Raw genomic sequence first — 14752 nt, 5'->3', positions numbered from 1 at the left:
GAATATATGGTTACGGTTAAAGGTAATGTACCAATTTGTTTGCATTTCATATTTCCACTTGGCCACTTTGTTGGATGTCCGTGATGTGAGTGATGTATTTCGTTTTGTCAAAAATTTTGTTACTTATATTTCTTCACGTTTGTTACATCCAATTCCTAGTTGTTAATGTAATCCGATAATTTTCCAAGCTATTCTCGAGGGTAACCTCTTCTGTCATCTGCGCAGGGATGAGTATTGATTTTTACATTAATCTTATTTTAACACCAATTTACTTTTCCATGAAGGTGAAAGATTAGGGACACCTTGTCCTCTTTATCTATCTATTCCCCTTTACGAGTATTTTTCTACCGCAGATATTGGCATTTTGAATATAACCTCATGCGATCTCTACGCCCTTAATGTCCAATAAGGTTTAATGTTACCCTAACGTTTTACCCAAGTGTAATGCGCAAGATTTAAAAAATTCTGTTCTGATCTATATGAGACCCAACAAACCACCCCCTGGATGTTTTATGCCCAGCTTTCAATGTAATACATGTTACATCGTTATTGGTGCCAACAATATTCCATTTCTTTCTCTTTTCTCATGTTCCCTGTAGAAATTTTTACGTTTTTTTTCAGTGCATTCATAAGACATTTTTTTACTCTAATGAACATCCATCGATTTTTAAGCCGAAAATTAGCCTAGCAGGGTGATCATTGGCAGGGTGATCACTGATATTTGGTAACAGCCTCCATCCTCACCTTCATCACTCCATGTGATTTATGTAGCTTCCAGGGTGGACTTTAATTCTAGATGTGAAAATCGGTTATTTATTTATTTATCCACTATGATACCCAATGGCTAAGAAAAAACTAGAATAACACTGGAGATCTGGAATCGATCACCATAAGTATGCGAACGTGGTATTCAAGTCTCCATTAGCATTTTACGTTTGTTTGGGGGGGACGAATAACTCCCTGTGTTTATGTTTACCGCATACTCTTATCTTCAGCCGTAAAAAACAACCGAAGAAAAAATAAACATGTACGAACGCAGTTACGTGACGGTGCCTTTTTTAGTCCCGTCGCGGTGGCGTTCCTTCCCTCCGCGCCGCCCAGCGATTCCCTCCTCTCTTTTATCTTTCTCCCTCACTCTCGCCGCTGTTGCTCAAGAGATTCCCAGCGATTGTCTCACCCAGTTGAAGGGAAGAGTGTCGCACCACTGGCCGCTGGCTGTTGAGTCACTCCTTCGGCCTCCTTCCCCCCCCCCCCTGCCCGCTCCCCATTCCCTCCTCATGAGTAAGGGTGCTCGCATAGTGAAGAGGTAAGAGGTGGAGGTGGAGGTAGAGGTAGAGGTCGCGGTACCTCGAGGTAACACAAATACATTGTGTGTTATGGGCGCGCGCATAGTGAGCAGGTCGAGGTAGAGGTGTACCTCGCGGTTCACCAGGAGGTAGCGCGGGACCGCTTTCAAAGACAAACGAGTTTGTCTTTTCGAGCGGTGTACCGCGAGGTTCATCGGGAGGCTTCTCCGTAATTGGTGCGTTCCAGGCCCCCCTACCACTCTACCCCTCCCCAACCGCTACCCTATTCCACTGGGCGATACTCCGACACAGTACGCGACTACGTATGCCTACGGTTCTGTATTTTAAAAAGTTTTTATAGTGTTGGTTAGTTTTTCTTAATAACTGTGAACGGCAGTAGTAGTGAAATGAAGGAGGAAATAATTATCGCAGCGCAAAGTCGTCCAGCTCTGTGGGACAAAAGAAACAAACACCACCACAACCGTCACGTGTTAGACAAAGAAGGGAAGGCTGTAGAAGCCGAATTGAACTGTACAGGTATGTCTAGACTAAATTATACAGGGTGTCCAGCTCTGGCTGTCCGACACTGTACGGGGTTATTTGTAAGCAAAAAATAAACAAATAAGTCAATACAACATGAGATTTGTCTTAAAAAATAAGCCCTACAAACTTTTCAATAGTCGAAGCTGGAAACCTAATATATTAGCAAATTTCCTGGGACGAGGGTATTTTAAAACTATACTATATATGGTGATGTAACTATTTTATAATCCTTACATTATCTACTTTGAAATACCGTATAAGTAAAAGGCCTGAGTCTATAACATAATAAATATTTAGACAGTGGCACTTCATTTTCATGCAAACACTTGAATGTACTGTAACATATGTACAAAAAGAATGATTGCAATAGGTTAATATAAACAAATCAATACAAAAAGTTAGGGTCCAAGATCATTATTTTTGTTAAAAAACCATTTTTACTTTCAATTTCCTTCAGTTTTTATATATTATTCCCAAAGTATGCCTTAAAGCAATTTCTGACTTCTTTCGCACGGTTTGAAGCGGAATTTCTGGATCTCCCCAAAGGTTGTAGATTGGCTTCGGGAGGGACAGGCGGGATGTCGGACACACTTGGAATCCAGCCATCTTTATCAATTATGATATTGTGAAGAATGCACGCAGCCTTTATTTGTTGGTCTGCACTTTCCGGGGATGTTTCAATACACCCACTTAAAATCCGCCATTTAGCATATAAAATGCCAAACGCACATTCAATTGTCTTTCTGGCACTAGACAGCCGGGTGTTGTACACATCCTCAGCTTCACCAACTGTTTTTTGTGAGAACGGCTTCATCAAATATTCCCACAAAGGATACGCCTCATCCGCAATAAAAACATGGGGCACCTTAACATCACTTCGGGGCAAACATTTTTCACCTGGAACGTTTAGTTCCTTCCGTTCCAACAACTTAACCAAATCCGATGCTTTGAAAATGCCCCCATCACTTTGCTTGCCATAACCACCTGCATCAACAAATAGAAATTTGTAGTGGTCATCTGCCACTCCTTGCAGAACGATCGAAAATGTTTTTTTGTAATTGAAGTACATGGACCCAGAAAGCGCTGGACATTTTATTTTGCAGTGTTTCCCATCGATGGCACCAATGCAGTTTGGAAATTTCCAAACTTCTTCAAACCTCCTAGCCACAGTTTCAAAATCTGAAATTGTCGGAATGGGCATATGCTTTGGTTGAAAGGTGCCCCATAGTAGTTTGCATACATTCCTCACAATTTTTCCCACTGTATTATCCCCCATCCGGAATGAAAACCCAAGAGTCTTATAACTGCTTCCAGTTGCCAAATACCTGCAATAGAACAACTCAATGCAGTATATTTATATCAACACAATCAAAACATAATACAGCAGTTATTATAAATATCCTATTGTCGATAGACTAATCAATAAACTATTGATATGTTTTGGTAATATGTGTATACATTCACAGGGTGTCAATTGTGTCGCGGAACACCTCAAGATCTCCGAAATCATTGCAGATGTGGTAATAAAACTTAAGACATTACTAGATAGAAATATAATTTAATGTACTTTTCTTCATGATAAACCCTATGTCGGCTTACGATGAGGCATTAGAAGATTTATTTATTTATTTAAATTAATTAATTAATAATTTCTGTTACTGTGTATTCCTTATGGAAGAATAGCTTACAGGTCTTTCTTATGTGTACAAGTTGTCACCTATATTCAATTCTTCAATATGCCATGAGTTTTATTTTGTATTTCAGATAAAGATGTGAAGCTAATCTGGAAAAATCTGCGAGATGAATTCCGGAAGCAATATAGCAAAACTCCTAGATCCGGAGATGCAGCTCTAGAGTCAACATCATCGTGGAAATGTTTTGATTCTATGCTTTTCCTCCTGTACCAATTCGTTCCGAGGAAATCAACAGGGAACCTGACTGATTTGTCGAACGACACTAACTTTTACGAAGGGCAACTGAACGACGATTTCGTTGAGGAGCAGATGGATAGCCTTTCCGTGATGGATAACGAAGAAGGGGATCGTGAACTTACACAAATTGACATTCCGGGCACACCTAATCAAAGTGGAAGCAACAATTCGTCGCCTACACCTACACTTACATCTAAGAGAACCACGGAGGAGTACACCAGAACAGGGTACAAAAAACGATTAACAAATCAGGCAAAAATTGGCCAAGAATTAGTAAATATCGAGAAAGAAAAACTGAAATTAAAAATGAACAAAGTGGATGAAGTTAACAAGAATGACGAAGATGTGGGTTTTTTTTAACTCTCTACTACCACATGTAAATACGTTGGACCCAAGGAAAAAAATGATGTTCCGGATGAAAGTTCAAGAATAATTATTCGACATGGCTTATTCACCGGAACAGGAACCATCGTACAAGAACCGTCCCTCAAACCCTGCCATGAGTCACCGGTATGAGTACTACCCTCACAACCAGCTCCTTTGCCCACACTTCCTCTCATACACCGACTCCGCTAACATCACCATATATTGAGGAACAACACAATGTCCAGAAATTTACTAACATGTAACAAAGTATTTTCAAATAAATAGGTTATCCTTATTTGTATAATGTAATCTAATTTATCACTTTCCAACTATCCTTAGTGTAACTATTAAATAGTGTATTTCTTCACCTTGAACTAAGAATTGTATTACTTAACACCGAACAAGTATTTAACTGTTTGAAATCAACAATAAATTCATGACTTGATTATTATATATAATATACTTTTATACTGAATGATTAATTACTAATCTTACCTTATTGTTACCACAATCTGTTCTTCAGAGCAGATAGGGTTAATATGGAGGTTACAGTATTTTCTGCAATTATCCAGCTTTGGTGACACATTGGCGCAAATGTATGAAAACGTTTCAGGTGACATCCTCATGCACTCCTGGAATTTGTCTGGGTATTCTTTTATTTGGGAAAACAGATGGTGATATTCTCCCAGATCTTGTCGCACTTGATTAATTGGATGAGCACTGAAGTCGCGATTACTAGAAGTATCAATCAGCCACCACTTACATGCTGACGACATTTCGTCACTGTCATCACTGCTATCGCTAAACATTTAAAAAATGTTACTACTAACCAAATAACTTGTACACTGGATGCCACACTGTGGAAGACTGGCTTGTTTTCGAGGCTGTAGGAAAGCTGCGTGCGCAAACCTCTTTACTATGCGATACTACCTCTACCTCCACCTCCATCTCCACCTCTACCTCTACCTCCACCTCCACCTCTTACCTCTTCACTATGCGAGCACCCTAAGGGTGCTAACTGTCCCTCTCTCCGTCTTCACCGACTCCCACTTCATCGTGACTTATTTTCACGGCTCTTTTTTTTCCTGCCGATCACGCCTACACTTCCCTGAGCTCTTGCTTTACCCACATCACTCTACCACGTCTACGTGCTAATATGCAAGCCGCCAAAATACATTCGCCAACATACTACGGAAGATTTGCATCTACATCTACAAAATACCCTACGATCCACCTCTAGGGTGTTTTGCGGGGGGTGATCAATCACCAGTATGGAGCATGCAACTGGACTCCCATATGCACACCACACGGTCCAAAAAACGTCACGCATACTAACAAATTATGCTACCATACGTTGTTAGACATAATAAAAAACTCAGAAACTTGCATTCAGTTTTACATAAGTTAGTAGGTTACATTACAAGCCATATAATCTGTTTATGAGTTCTAACGCTGACGTTATAATCTCTTATTGATCGTGGAAAAAAAGGCATTCTGAAGTTGTCTGTTCTACAATCTATCTCTCTTATTTTATTTATATGATCTGATCTTCCGTAGTATGTTGGCGTCCGTAAGATATGGTTAACTTCGTTAGAAAAGACACTGCTCTTGAATTTATCTAAAATGTTTAGTCTATTTTTCAATCTACGGTCTGACAGAGATTCCCATCCGAGTTTATCTAAGAGGTCAGCTACACTAACAAGACTATCGTTACGACCTTTCACGTGCCTGACAGCTCTTCTTTGCACGCGTTTTAACTCTGTCATTAAGCCTTTTTCATGATGGTCCCAAACACTGGCAGCGTATTCTAAATGGGGTCTAACGAGGCAGAATTAGCTAATTCAGGTCAGATAAATAAAATAAGAGAGATAGACTGCTGAACAGACAGATTCAGAGTGTCTTTTTTTCCACGATCAATAGGAGATAACAACGGCAGCGTTAGAACTCACAAATAAATTAGATGACTTGTAGTGTAGCCTACTACTTTATGTATACCTTAATGGATGTTTCTGAGTTTTATTATTATTTCTAACAGCATGTGGTAGTAAAATTTGTTAGTATGCGTAACGCTTTTTGGACCCTGTGGTGTGCATGTGGGAATGCTGATGATTGATCACCCCCCTGCCAAACACCCTAGAGGTGGCTCGCAAGGTATTATGTAGATATAAGTAGACGTGAGGTTGGTATGATGCTTTCTCCTATTCTGTCATCTGTCAGGACGCACGGAACTAGTTTCAATAACGACTTTTCACTTAGCCAAGCGGAGAAAAATTCAAACGTCGATGAATTGTATACAATGCACCAGGACCGAGAAGGATATACATGAATTAAAATGAGGAAAAATTCCCCTGGATTGGGAATCGAACCACAGAAGTTTGGCTTTCCGGGCCACTACGAGGACCACTACGTTGTCCAGGTTCCTAATTTCCCATGACCGTTGTATGGCGGAAAGGCAAACGTTCGTAGTTCGATTCCCGGTCAAAGGGAATTTCTTCTTATGGCATTTCATGTGAATCTCACCTTTTTACACGCGCCAGGATTCGAAAAATTACACTTTAAGGTTAAAAAATAAGGGAGTAAATAGATTTGACTACCTGAGTTCGAAAATAAAAATCTCTGGATCATTCTTCTCATAGGATGGTCTCCCATTCAGAGAAAATTTGTTTTCGCTAGTCGAGGTACGTGTCGACCTAAATACGACTTTGGGATTCTCTATGCTTTCCCATGCACTCCTATGCCTACCCTCTACCCTCGTAGGCGTCGCAGAAATAAATGTCTTGGACTTATGAGCTTGGCCACAATGCAGTAAACCCGCGGGCCCAGCCAGGGTTCCGTTACCCTTGGTTGGGTTTGACGGAGCATAATATAGACCTTTGTTGCTGGTGTGGGGGGACAAATTTCCGATACATCTTTTCGGCAAAATACCTCTCCAATTAGATAATTTCAATCGTACCTGGAAGTATAGTCCGATTTTAATATGATTATCTCCGTAGTAATCTGAAAGTTATCTACTACTAATTGGCCGAGCAGTCTTAGCTCAGCACGTAGCCTCTTAGTATCTAGCGGCCGCCATCCTAACTCATTAAAAGTTGTCTAATGTTCTCTATTCGCTTCCGGTAGTTTTTGACGAATCGCACCTCCTTCCTTTATTTTAGTTAGTTCGCGGATTGAATCGTAGCTTTCGTAGCTCGCAATTCGCTCTGCGCAGTATCACGTATGCTTGCAGATTATACACTAAACTTTGCCCTACTGGTCACTTGCTTCATAGCAGCTGTATAATTAGGTTATTGACTGATTAAAAAAAAATATAGAATCGGAGTAGCCATTAATGCAGTTTGAAATAGTCGGTAGTTTGATTGATATAGTGGGATATCATCATGGTAAACGAAAAACTTCTGTGTTTACGTTCATCATCAATTAGTACTCTGTGGAAGCAATCAGTCATATTCAAAGTGAAGGCGATAATTGATGAAAACCGTTCGTGTTAGGACTTTCATTTTAATTCAATCGCAGATTATCATTTTACCAATTTAAATTGCCATTTTTTTAGCAAATTACAAATGAAATTTTGTGAGAAAATATGTCGACGTATTTAGTTAGCCCTTGTATTCAGTGATTCAGTATCATATACGATGGTATTCTAAATTTTTAATAGTTCATAGCTGGTTGTGGGGGCTTCGGATTTTTTCCCCGGTATCCGCTCCCACACCCGCCGGTCGTCATTCCTCTCTCTTCCCGCCTTCCTCTCTCCCGGTCCCCTGTTCTCTCATTCGTGGCACGCATCATCTGTGGCTAAAGGTCAAGGGCTGGGAGGATGGCACCGAGTCTTCGAGAGGTGGCCTCCGCCTCATTGTATCTTTGAACAACAGCCATCGATAGGATCGAGCCTTGTCTCTTTTAATTGGAATCGTAAATTAACTAGAGCCCTCTCCTTGAATGTCGATGAAATGGTCTACTTGTTTGCTCTCGTGTTAAAGATCTAAAGACCACTTTGATTTAACCGATGAATTGCCTTCCTAGTGGCAGAGCCAGAAAGGCAGCGTGCCATCTTCTTCAGCATTATAAAAATTATATTCAGTTGAATAGGAAACATAATTAATCACAGATAAACTACTATTGTACGTTCCACAAATTTTGTTAATAGTTTGACCCAGATTTCGACACTATCCACAGTTTCATTCTCAAAGGTATACCCTTGAGACTATACCATGCATATACTTGAGACTATAGTAGGTATATAGTGTGGAAATCAGCGTCATACCATTCATTTTTAAAAAATTGTGGAACATATTAGTGGATCTTTGAGTATGTTTCCGGTTACACAGTTCCACCATACATCGATATCCACCCTTTAGTTGCTCAGTTGAAAAAAAATTTCCTATACCCCTTTAATTATTAGTCGATAGTCATGGGAGCCGTCGGAAGTAGACTTTTGCGGTAGGATAAAGGGCAATGGAAATATCAGGTAAATCATACGTGAAATAGGTGAATATATAATCTGATTGCGCTAGTATTATTATTTATGGAACTCATCTTTTATTTTATAAAAGTCATCAAAGTCATGTATGGGAAATTGATTGCGCCAGATATACAGCATACACTCTTGCTTCTTCTGTAATACCTTTTACGTCGCGTCCCTCCAACTCATTCTGGCATATCAAGTGATATAGCTGAATTTAACCTGTAGTGAGGTTATATTCCCAGGCGGTTTGTATATCGGGGGATTAAGGGATAAAAGGAGGGGAACTTGATACCTCGTCTGTCGCAATCAATGCATGAATCTAGTACCCTTCTCAAGGGGTCAAGCGTTTCTTTCACCCACGAAAAGCAGGGCGGTTGAATTCGCGTAGCGACAGCAGCCATATGCGAACATGCATCATCTGATTCATGGGGTCGATCTGCCGGTGTCGTTTTAAATATGTGCATCGAACACGTCTCTTTTTCGCGGAGCTGTGGAGTATGGAGAGGGTGAGGAGACACGATGGGACACAGGAGGCCCGCCTTCGCCTCTCTTGTGACTACTTTCTTTCGATTTTTGGGCCACGGGGGCTTATGGTGGTGCTACCTTCAGAAGAAGTCAGCACGGTGACTTGTAAGTCCTCCTCCAGAGTAAAAGTTGGATGAGGGGCCGGACGAGCGGTAAAAATTTCGACACCGCGGGGCTTCGCGTCCTATCCCCTTCGCAATGGCTAGAGGAAGCCTGATGCCTGGACAGAGCCAACCCTCTTTCCCACTCATTCGAGGTCCGCACATCAGGAGGGAGAGATGGATGCGTACACTGGAGGGAAAGAATGGTGAAGCATCGAGGAAATAGCTCGCTAGGCATTAAGTTACTCTTCGCAAGAAACAATGGAGGATTGTAAAGGTGCATGACTTAGTGGATATAGTTAATACAAGCATGACGTAGTGCCAGCATACCTGCAGGCGCAGTGCTCCGGGAGGCTTTTTCCCGTATTAAGGATACTGAAAAAATCTTTTTAGCGTCTTAATGTGAATATTTGAAATGAGGACCCTGTTATTGGATCCTTTGTTTATAACTAGAGCTGTAGTATAGATGCTTTAAATGTTATAAACTGAATTTATCATAAAAGTAATACCTTTAAGTTTCGCTGACAATAGTTTTATTTGTATTACTATGCAAAATTTACTGTAACACAGATTCTTTTAAATATAATTTAATTAACCAAGTCCTTTTAATCTTCCAATATACACCGTCAAATTATTACACTAGGATTCCTTGCTATTCTTTATTAAATAGTACCCTCAAAACTAACTTTTTGAAAGGTCAATCGTTTTCTGTTGACAAAAATTGTTTTTCTCATTGGTGGTGGCAACGTATGAGTTTTTTCACAACCTTATTAAATTTAAAATGTGTGGTGTAAGCACAGCTGAAACTTACCAATAATTTGGTTAAATTCAAGAAATTGTATTTTCAGGATATTTATATTTTAAAATGGAAGTAATTTTAGAAATTCCACTTGTGGTGTTCATTTCGTTGCTTGGCCTCTCTTCCAATTGGCCAGGATCAATTGCTTTTCCATTGATTGCCGAAAATTTGCTATTCAATTTCTCTGTTCAACCCTTAATTTGACTTTCAAGTACTGGCAAGCATATTCAAAAAAGGGATCGACCTTTCGATTGTTACATATTCTATCTGCGTGGGAGTTCAGGAGGAAAAAATCTTGTTTGCCCGAGTTTAGAAAGGGGCCACCTGCAGCCGGGAAATGAGTCAATATAAACGTGGAGCATAGTGGGGACATGAGAAAAAGCTGAAGGTCACGCTGCGGATGCCAAAAGAATGGGATGATTTCGCTACGGCCAAGAAAATATGATGCAGTCAGCCCTCTCTCTCTTGAGGACAGAGAGGAAGTGAGGAAATGAGACAAGGAGAGTGACTATGTGTTGCATTCAGTAGAGCCAAAAATAGGCCGTTGCTGGGATGACGTCACGTCTTAGACGGGGAGATAATTGAAGAGGGTGTACTAGCACTTTCAATAGTCTTTATTAAAGATGCCTATTGAGAATGAGCGTTATAATTTAGTATTTATGAGTTCGGGCTTCGACTATTGTCTTCAATGGCCTTGCCGAAAACTTGTCTATTGAGTGTTTCCAGTCGATCGCACGTTTGGAAGCATTTTATTAAATTAAATTCAATTTAATGATTTAGATTTGAAATATTTGAAAAAAAACTGCAGTATTCAATTGGAAATTTGCTTAAGCTCATTCCATCAAAGCCGCATTGTTCCATTATCACTATTTTCACTATTGCCTGTGCCTTTTTTTTCCTTAGATTTTTCACGTGTAAGCTTTTTGAAATGTTAAACTCGAAATCCCAGGCAATCGAAACTCCATTGAATAGATCATCAATATTCCTCGAACAGAGAAATGAAATATCTGGCAAATGCGATGGTGGTTGGCGTAACATGGCATTTATTACTCTTCTTCATTCATTGACTTAGGCATTAGAACTTTCAGCCATTTTCTAACAGACATCAAGTAATATTAATAACGTTGTAATGAAATTATTATGTGAATTTTTATACGCCCAGTCTCGTGCTGCACTTATATACATTTTAGGGTCGCCATAATATGGAAAACATCACACAAATTACAATTCATTCACAATACTGATCCCACACGTCTCCGAAGACAACATTTACCCCGCAAAAATCGACTTTTAACCCAGTAAAAAAATGTGAGAAGAGGTGAACAAGGAAGGGCATTTTAAACTTTTCTAAGGACTCATGAGGGAGCTTCCTCCTCAGGAAACAGGTAATTGACGCCTGAGGTAAATTTCGGGGGAGAAAGGCGTGGATGGAGAGGGCGATAGGACAGCGGAGGAAGTGGACGAGGGTAAGGGGGGAGGAGGCTGAGGGGAGGCGGGGGTGATGTATGCTGGGAGAGGGGCAGGAGATAGCGAGGGGGAGGAGGGAGGGCGGGAGACGCGGGAGGAAGTGGATCAAGTCGGGTTTGGAGAATTTTCCGGGGGAAGTCGGTTGGAGAAGGTGGCTGGAATGGGAGGGAGAATTACTCGCCCGAAGTTAAGTTAGAAAGCCAAATGTATTGTCTCCCAAGTACTTCAACTATGACTCAAGAAAAATGATTTTTTTTGCATTCGCGCGGGTGTGATATAACCTTTAAATGTGCTAATTTCTAACTCTATCCCTCCATTTGTATTTTTATAACTTCATTTCACTCTGTATACTTTTTATTCTGTCCTCGCATCTTTTCTGCTTGTAATGAATAGAATTTAAAATTTTTTTTTTTTGTAATAATTGGTCAGGAAAGAAGTGAAAGGAAAATTACTATTCTCACGTTGGACAATTTTCTTTGAATGTGTCGCGGTGTTTAGTTATGGCAATTATCCATCGATTTAGCGCACCAATTCGTATGTTTTGTTTGCTTGGGCTTTTTATTTTTGACTTCACCTTTACACTGAATTAAAAGGTATGTGGCTGCAAATGCTCTCTAAGAAACCTATTTTATTATTATCAATCATTCATGCATCATATCTTCTAAACTTTAGTTCACATCCTAAATGGATTAATTTCATTACTGAACGCATTTAATTGTTTAAATTATGCGGTTTTTGGTATATTTATCCCGAAAGAGAAAATATTTTGTAGGTTATGTGACACATAGGTGTGTTACTTTTCGACGGCGATCAAGCGTTTTGTATAATTCAAATTCGGGGCAACATATTTTTTATATTCTGTATTTGCTTCTCGGGAATGTTTCGGCATGTATGTACAGAATACTTTTGAATATTAAACGATGGCCCAAATAATAATAATATCTCTATTAAAGTAATCAGCCTGGCAAAAATTGAGGATTTTTGTGTGACAAACCCACAATATCAATGACAGAAAACCCAAAATCACCTTGTGGAGTCCGTATACAGTGGCGGATCCATAGAGGGGCTAAGAAGGGGCTAAGAAAGCTTCCCTTGGTTACCCAATTTACACTAGATAAAATGGTATTTTTTATCGAACCCCCACTACTGATGGGAGGTTGCCCCTCAGGTCCCCCACCTAGTCCCCCCTTTGTCCCTATCCTGATCCGGCGCTGGCCATATCGATGGCTGAGTTCTAACAACACGTATCTCAAAAATAGCGGCTTTTCAGGAGAACAAAAATAACGATTATTTTATTTTACTTTTAAACTTAAATTTAAATACTAAAAGTTCATAAAACTGAAAAAGAAGCATTAATTTTCAAACAAAGAGTTGTTTTTTGCTTGAATTTTATTTTTTAATGTTATAACACTTCGTTTAAAATACCAGTCTCAAATCGGCCGAATTTGAGATACTTGTTGTTAAACTTAGCCATCGATATATCGGATGATCACAAATATCCTCATCCTCTAGGGTTATATGCTATTGAATTTTCAAGTTTATCTTATTTATTATCTTTTCAAGGTTGGTTTATTTTAATATCTCAATTTAAGTTAAAAAATAAGTGCATTTCCTGTAACGGCTCCCGTGCCACTGAACCCAACTCAAAAACTTTCTTTCATTACTCTCATCTCCCTCGCACCCACGAACAGAACCTACCGGCAGGAACAGCACCCACCTCCTCCCTCGCTGCTCAGCGTACCCACCCTCCCTCCCCCTTTCCTAGATGAACATACACTCTCATGCGGTGCTTTGTCTCTCCCGCTCATTCCGCCGTGGAAAACCCGTCCAGGGCTCCTCTTTTTCGTTCTCTCCCGCCCCAAAAACCACCCCACCCAAAACTCCCCCATGGACTTCCTGAGACGCCCTCCTCCTCCCCTCTCTCGCATCGTTTCCGGTGGATGTCCCGTCGCTCCCCCAAACAGAACACACCATTCCGACATACTGCCCACCTGACCATTAACTCGCTCAGCTTCACCCGTTCCTCTCCTCCTCCTTCGTCTTTCACTTCCCATCTCCACGGCTTCTCTCCTCACACCCCCCAGTCTCCCTTCCTCCCCCTCCCTACTCCTCATCCCCCTTCCTCCGACTTAATTTCCCCCTTCTATCGTCTGCCCCCGCGACTATTACGCTATACCAGCTCTCCGGCTTGTCCCCGACGCCCACCGACTTCCTTCAGCGACCACTTCACCTCCACATCCCCTCTGTGTTCATCCCTGCTATCCTACATTCCTTACGATTCTCCCACCCCACCGTACTTAACCACGATTTCGTCCATGTTCGTTTGGTAACTTTGACGTCAGAACGTAATGAATTAGTTGACGACGGTGATATACAAAAAATCTTAAACTCATGGGGCATTTTGTGTAGGTTAGGGTAGAGCTCACCTTAATCAAAGCCTCATGCCTGCGAACATCACATTTTGTAAGTAGAGGGGACGGTTCCTTCCCTTGAGCCAACTTGCGCACGGTGGGGTATTTACCGCGGATGTCCGAAGGCTTCAGCCCAATCTACTGGTCAATGTACTCAATCAGCTCACCCTACACAGTATTTGCTTACAGCAACTTAATAGCCATAGGCAGAGGTGTAGCCAGGAATATGTCTTGGGAGGGATGGAAGGGGCCTGGAGGGGGGGCCTCGACACCCACAGGCAACCGGGAGTCTGGGTCACATTACCTCAAAAATTTTCTTCACCGTCACCGGTTGGTATTCAGTGACTCGTCTCCCTGCCGTGATATGAATAAATGATCTTTAACCGTAAGCAGATGCTGTTTTTATATGCCAAAAGTAGACAATAGTTTTAAATATTATTCATAAACATTTCTCTGAGGCTTTGGGGGGTATTTATTCCCCTCTTCCTTCCGCATAGTTACGCCACTGGCCAAAGGAATATTGCAGAATATTCTGGCTGAAGTGTATGTGTATCACTCCCACAGCGGAAATATTGACCGAAGTGATCTTTGGCATTTCGGTGCAAGTGACAAAGATAGAGATCGCAAAATTCGAGATCACGTGATGGCTTTGATTCGCTCATTCCAACGATAGCGTTTCTTTACCTGTTACTTAATTTGATTGTACTCCCTTTACTCCTTTAAAAGTAGGGATGGCAATTGAATCTAAACGCAAGTTAAAACCGGTAAAATTTCATTAGTTTCATTCCCGAGAGCGAAATGTTGAAACGAAACGAAATGGATATAAATCCGGGGAGCTAAACTCAGGGTCGAAACGAAATC

The 14752-nt window shown here is 40.8% G+C and overlaps 1 protein-coding gene across 1 annotated transcript; it reads right to left on the bottom strand.

Moving 5' to 3' along the window:
• Positions 1 to 2289: 2289 nt before the first annotated feature.
• LOC124155173 (protein ANTAGONIST OF LIKE HETEROCHROMATIN PROTEIN 1-like) lies at positions 2290 to 5129 on the bottom strand. Its single transcript, XM_046528889.1, has 2 exons — positions 4622 to 5129; positions 2290 to 3154 (listed from the first exon to the last, which is right to left on the bottom strand). Exons 1-2 carry the CDS (start codon positions 4933 to 4935, stop codon positions 2290 to 2292), a joined length of 1179 nt encoding a protein of 392 aa, XP_046384845.1. The 5' UTR covers positions 4936 to 5129.
• Positions 5130 to 14752: the final 9623 nt, after the last annotated feature.

Source organism: Ischnura elegans, chromosome 3 (assembly GCF_921293095.1).
Source record: "Ischnura elegans chromosome 3, ioIscEleg1.1, whole genome shotgun sequence".
Lineage (NCBI taxonomy): Eukaryota > Metazoa > Arthropoda > Insecta > Odonata > Coenagrionidae > Ischnura > Ischnura elegans.
This window is presented reverse-complemented; position numbering and strand designations above follow the sequence as displayed.

Bases quoted from the DNA above. Each gene is read 5' to 3' on its own strand.
- LOC124155173 (XM_046528889.1), bottom strand. From the start codon at position 4,935: ATGTTTAGCGATAGCAGTGATGACAGTGACGAAATGTCGTCAGCATGT. The intron at 3,155-4,621 runs GTAAGATTAGTA...GTTCTATTGCAG, and splicing joins CAGATTGTGGTAACAATAAG to GTATTTGGCAACTGGAAGCA.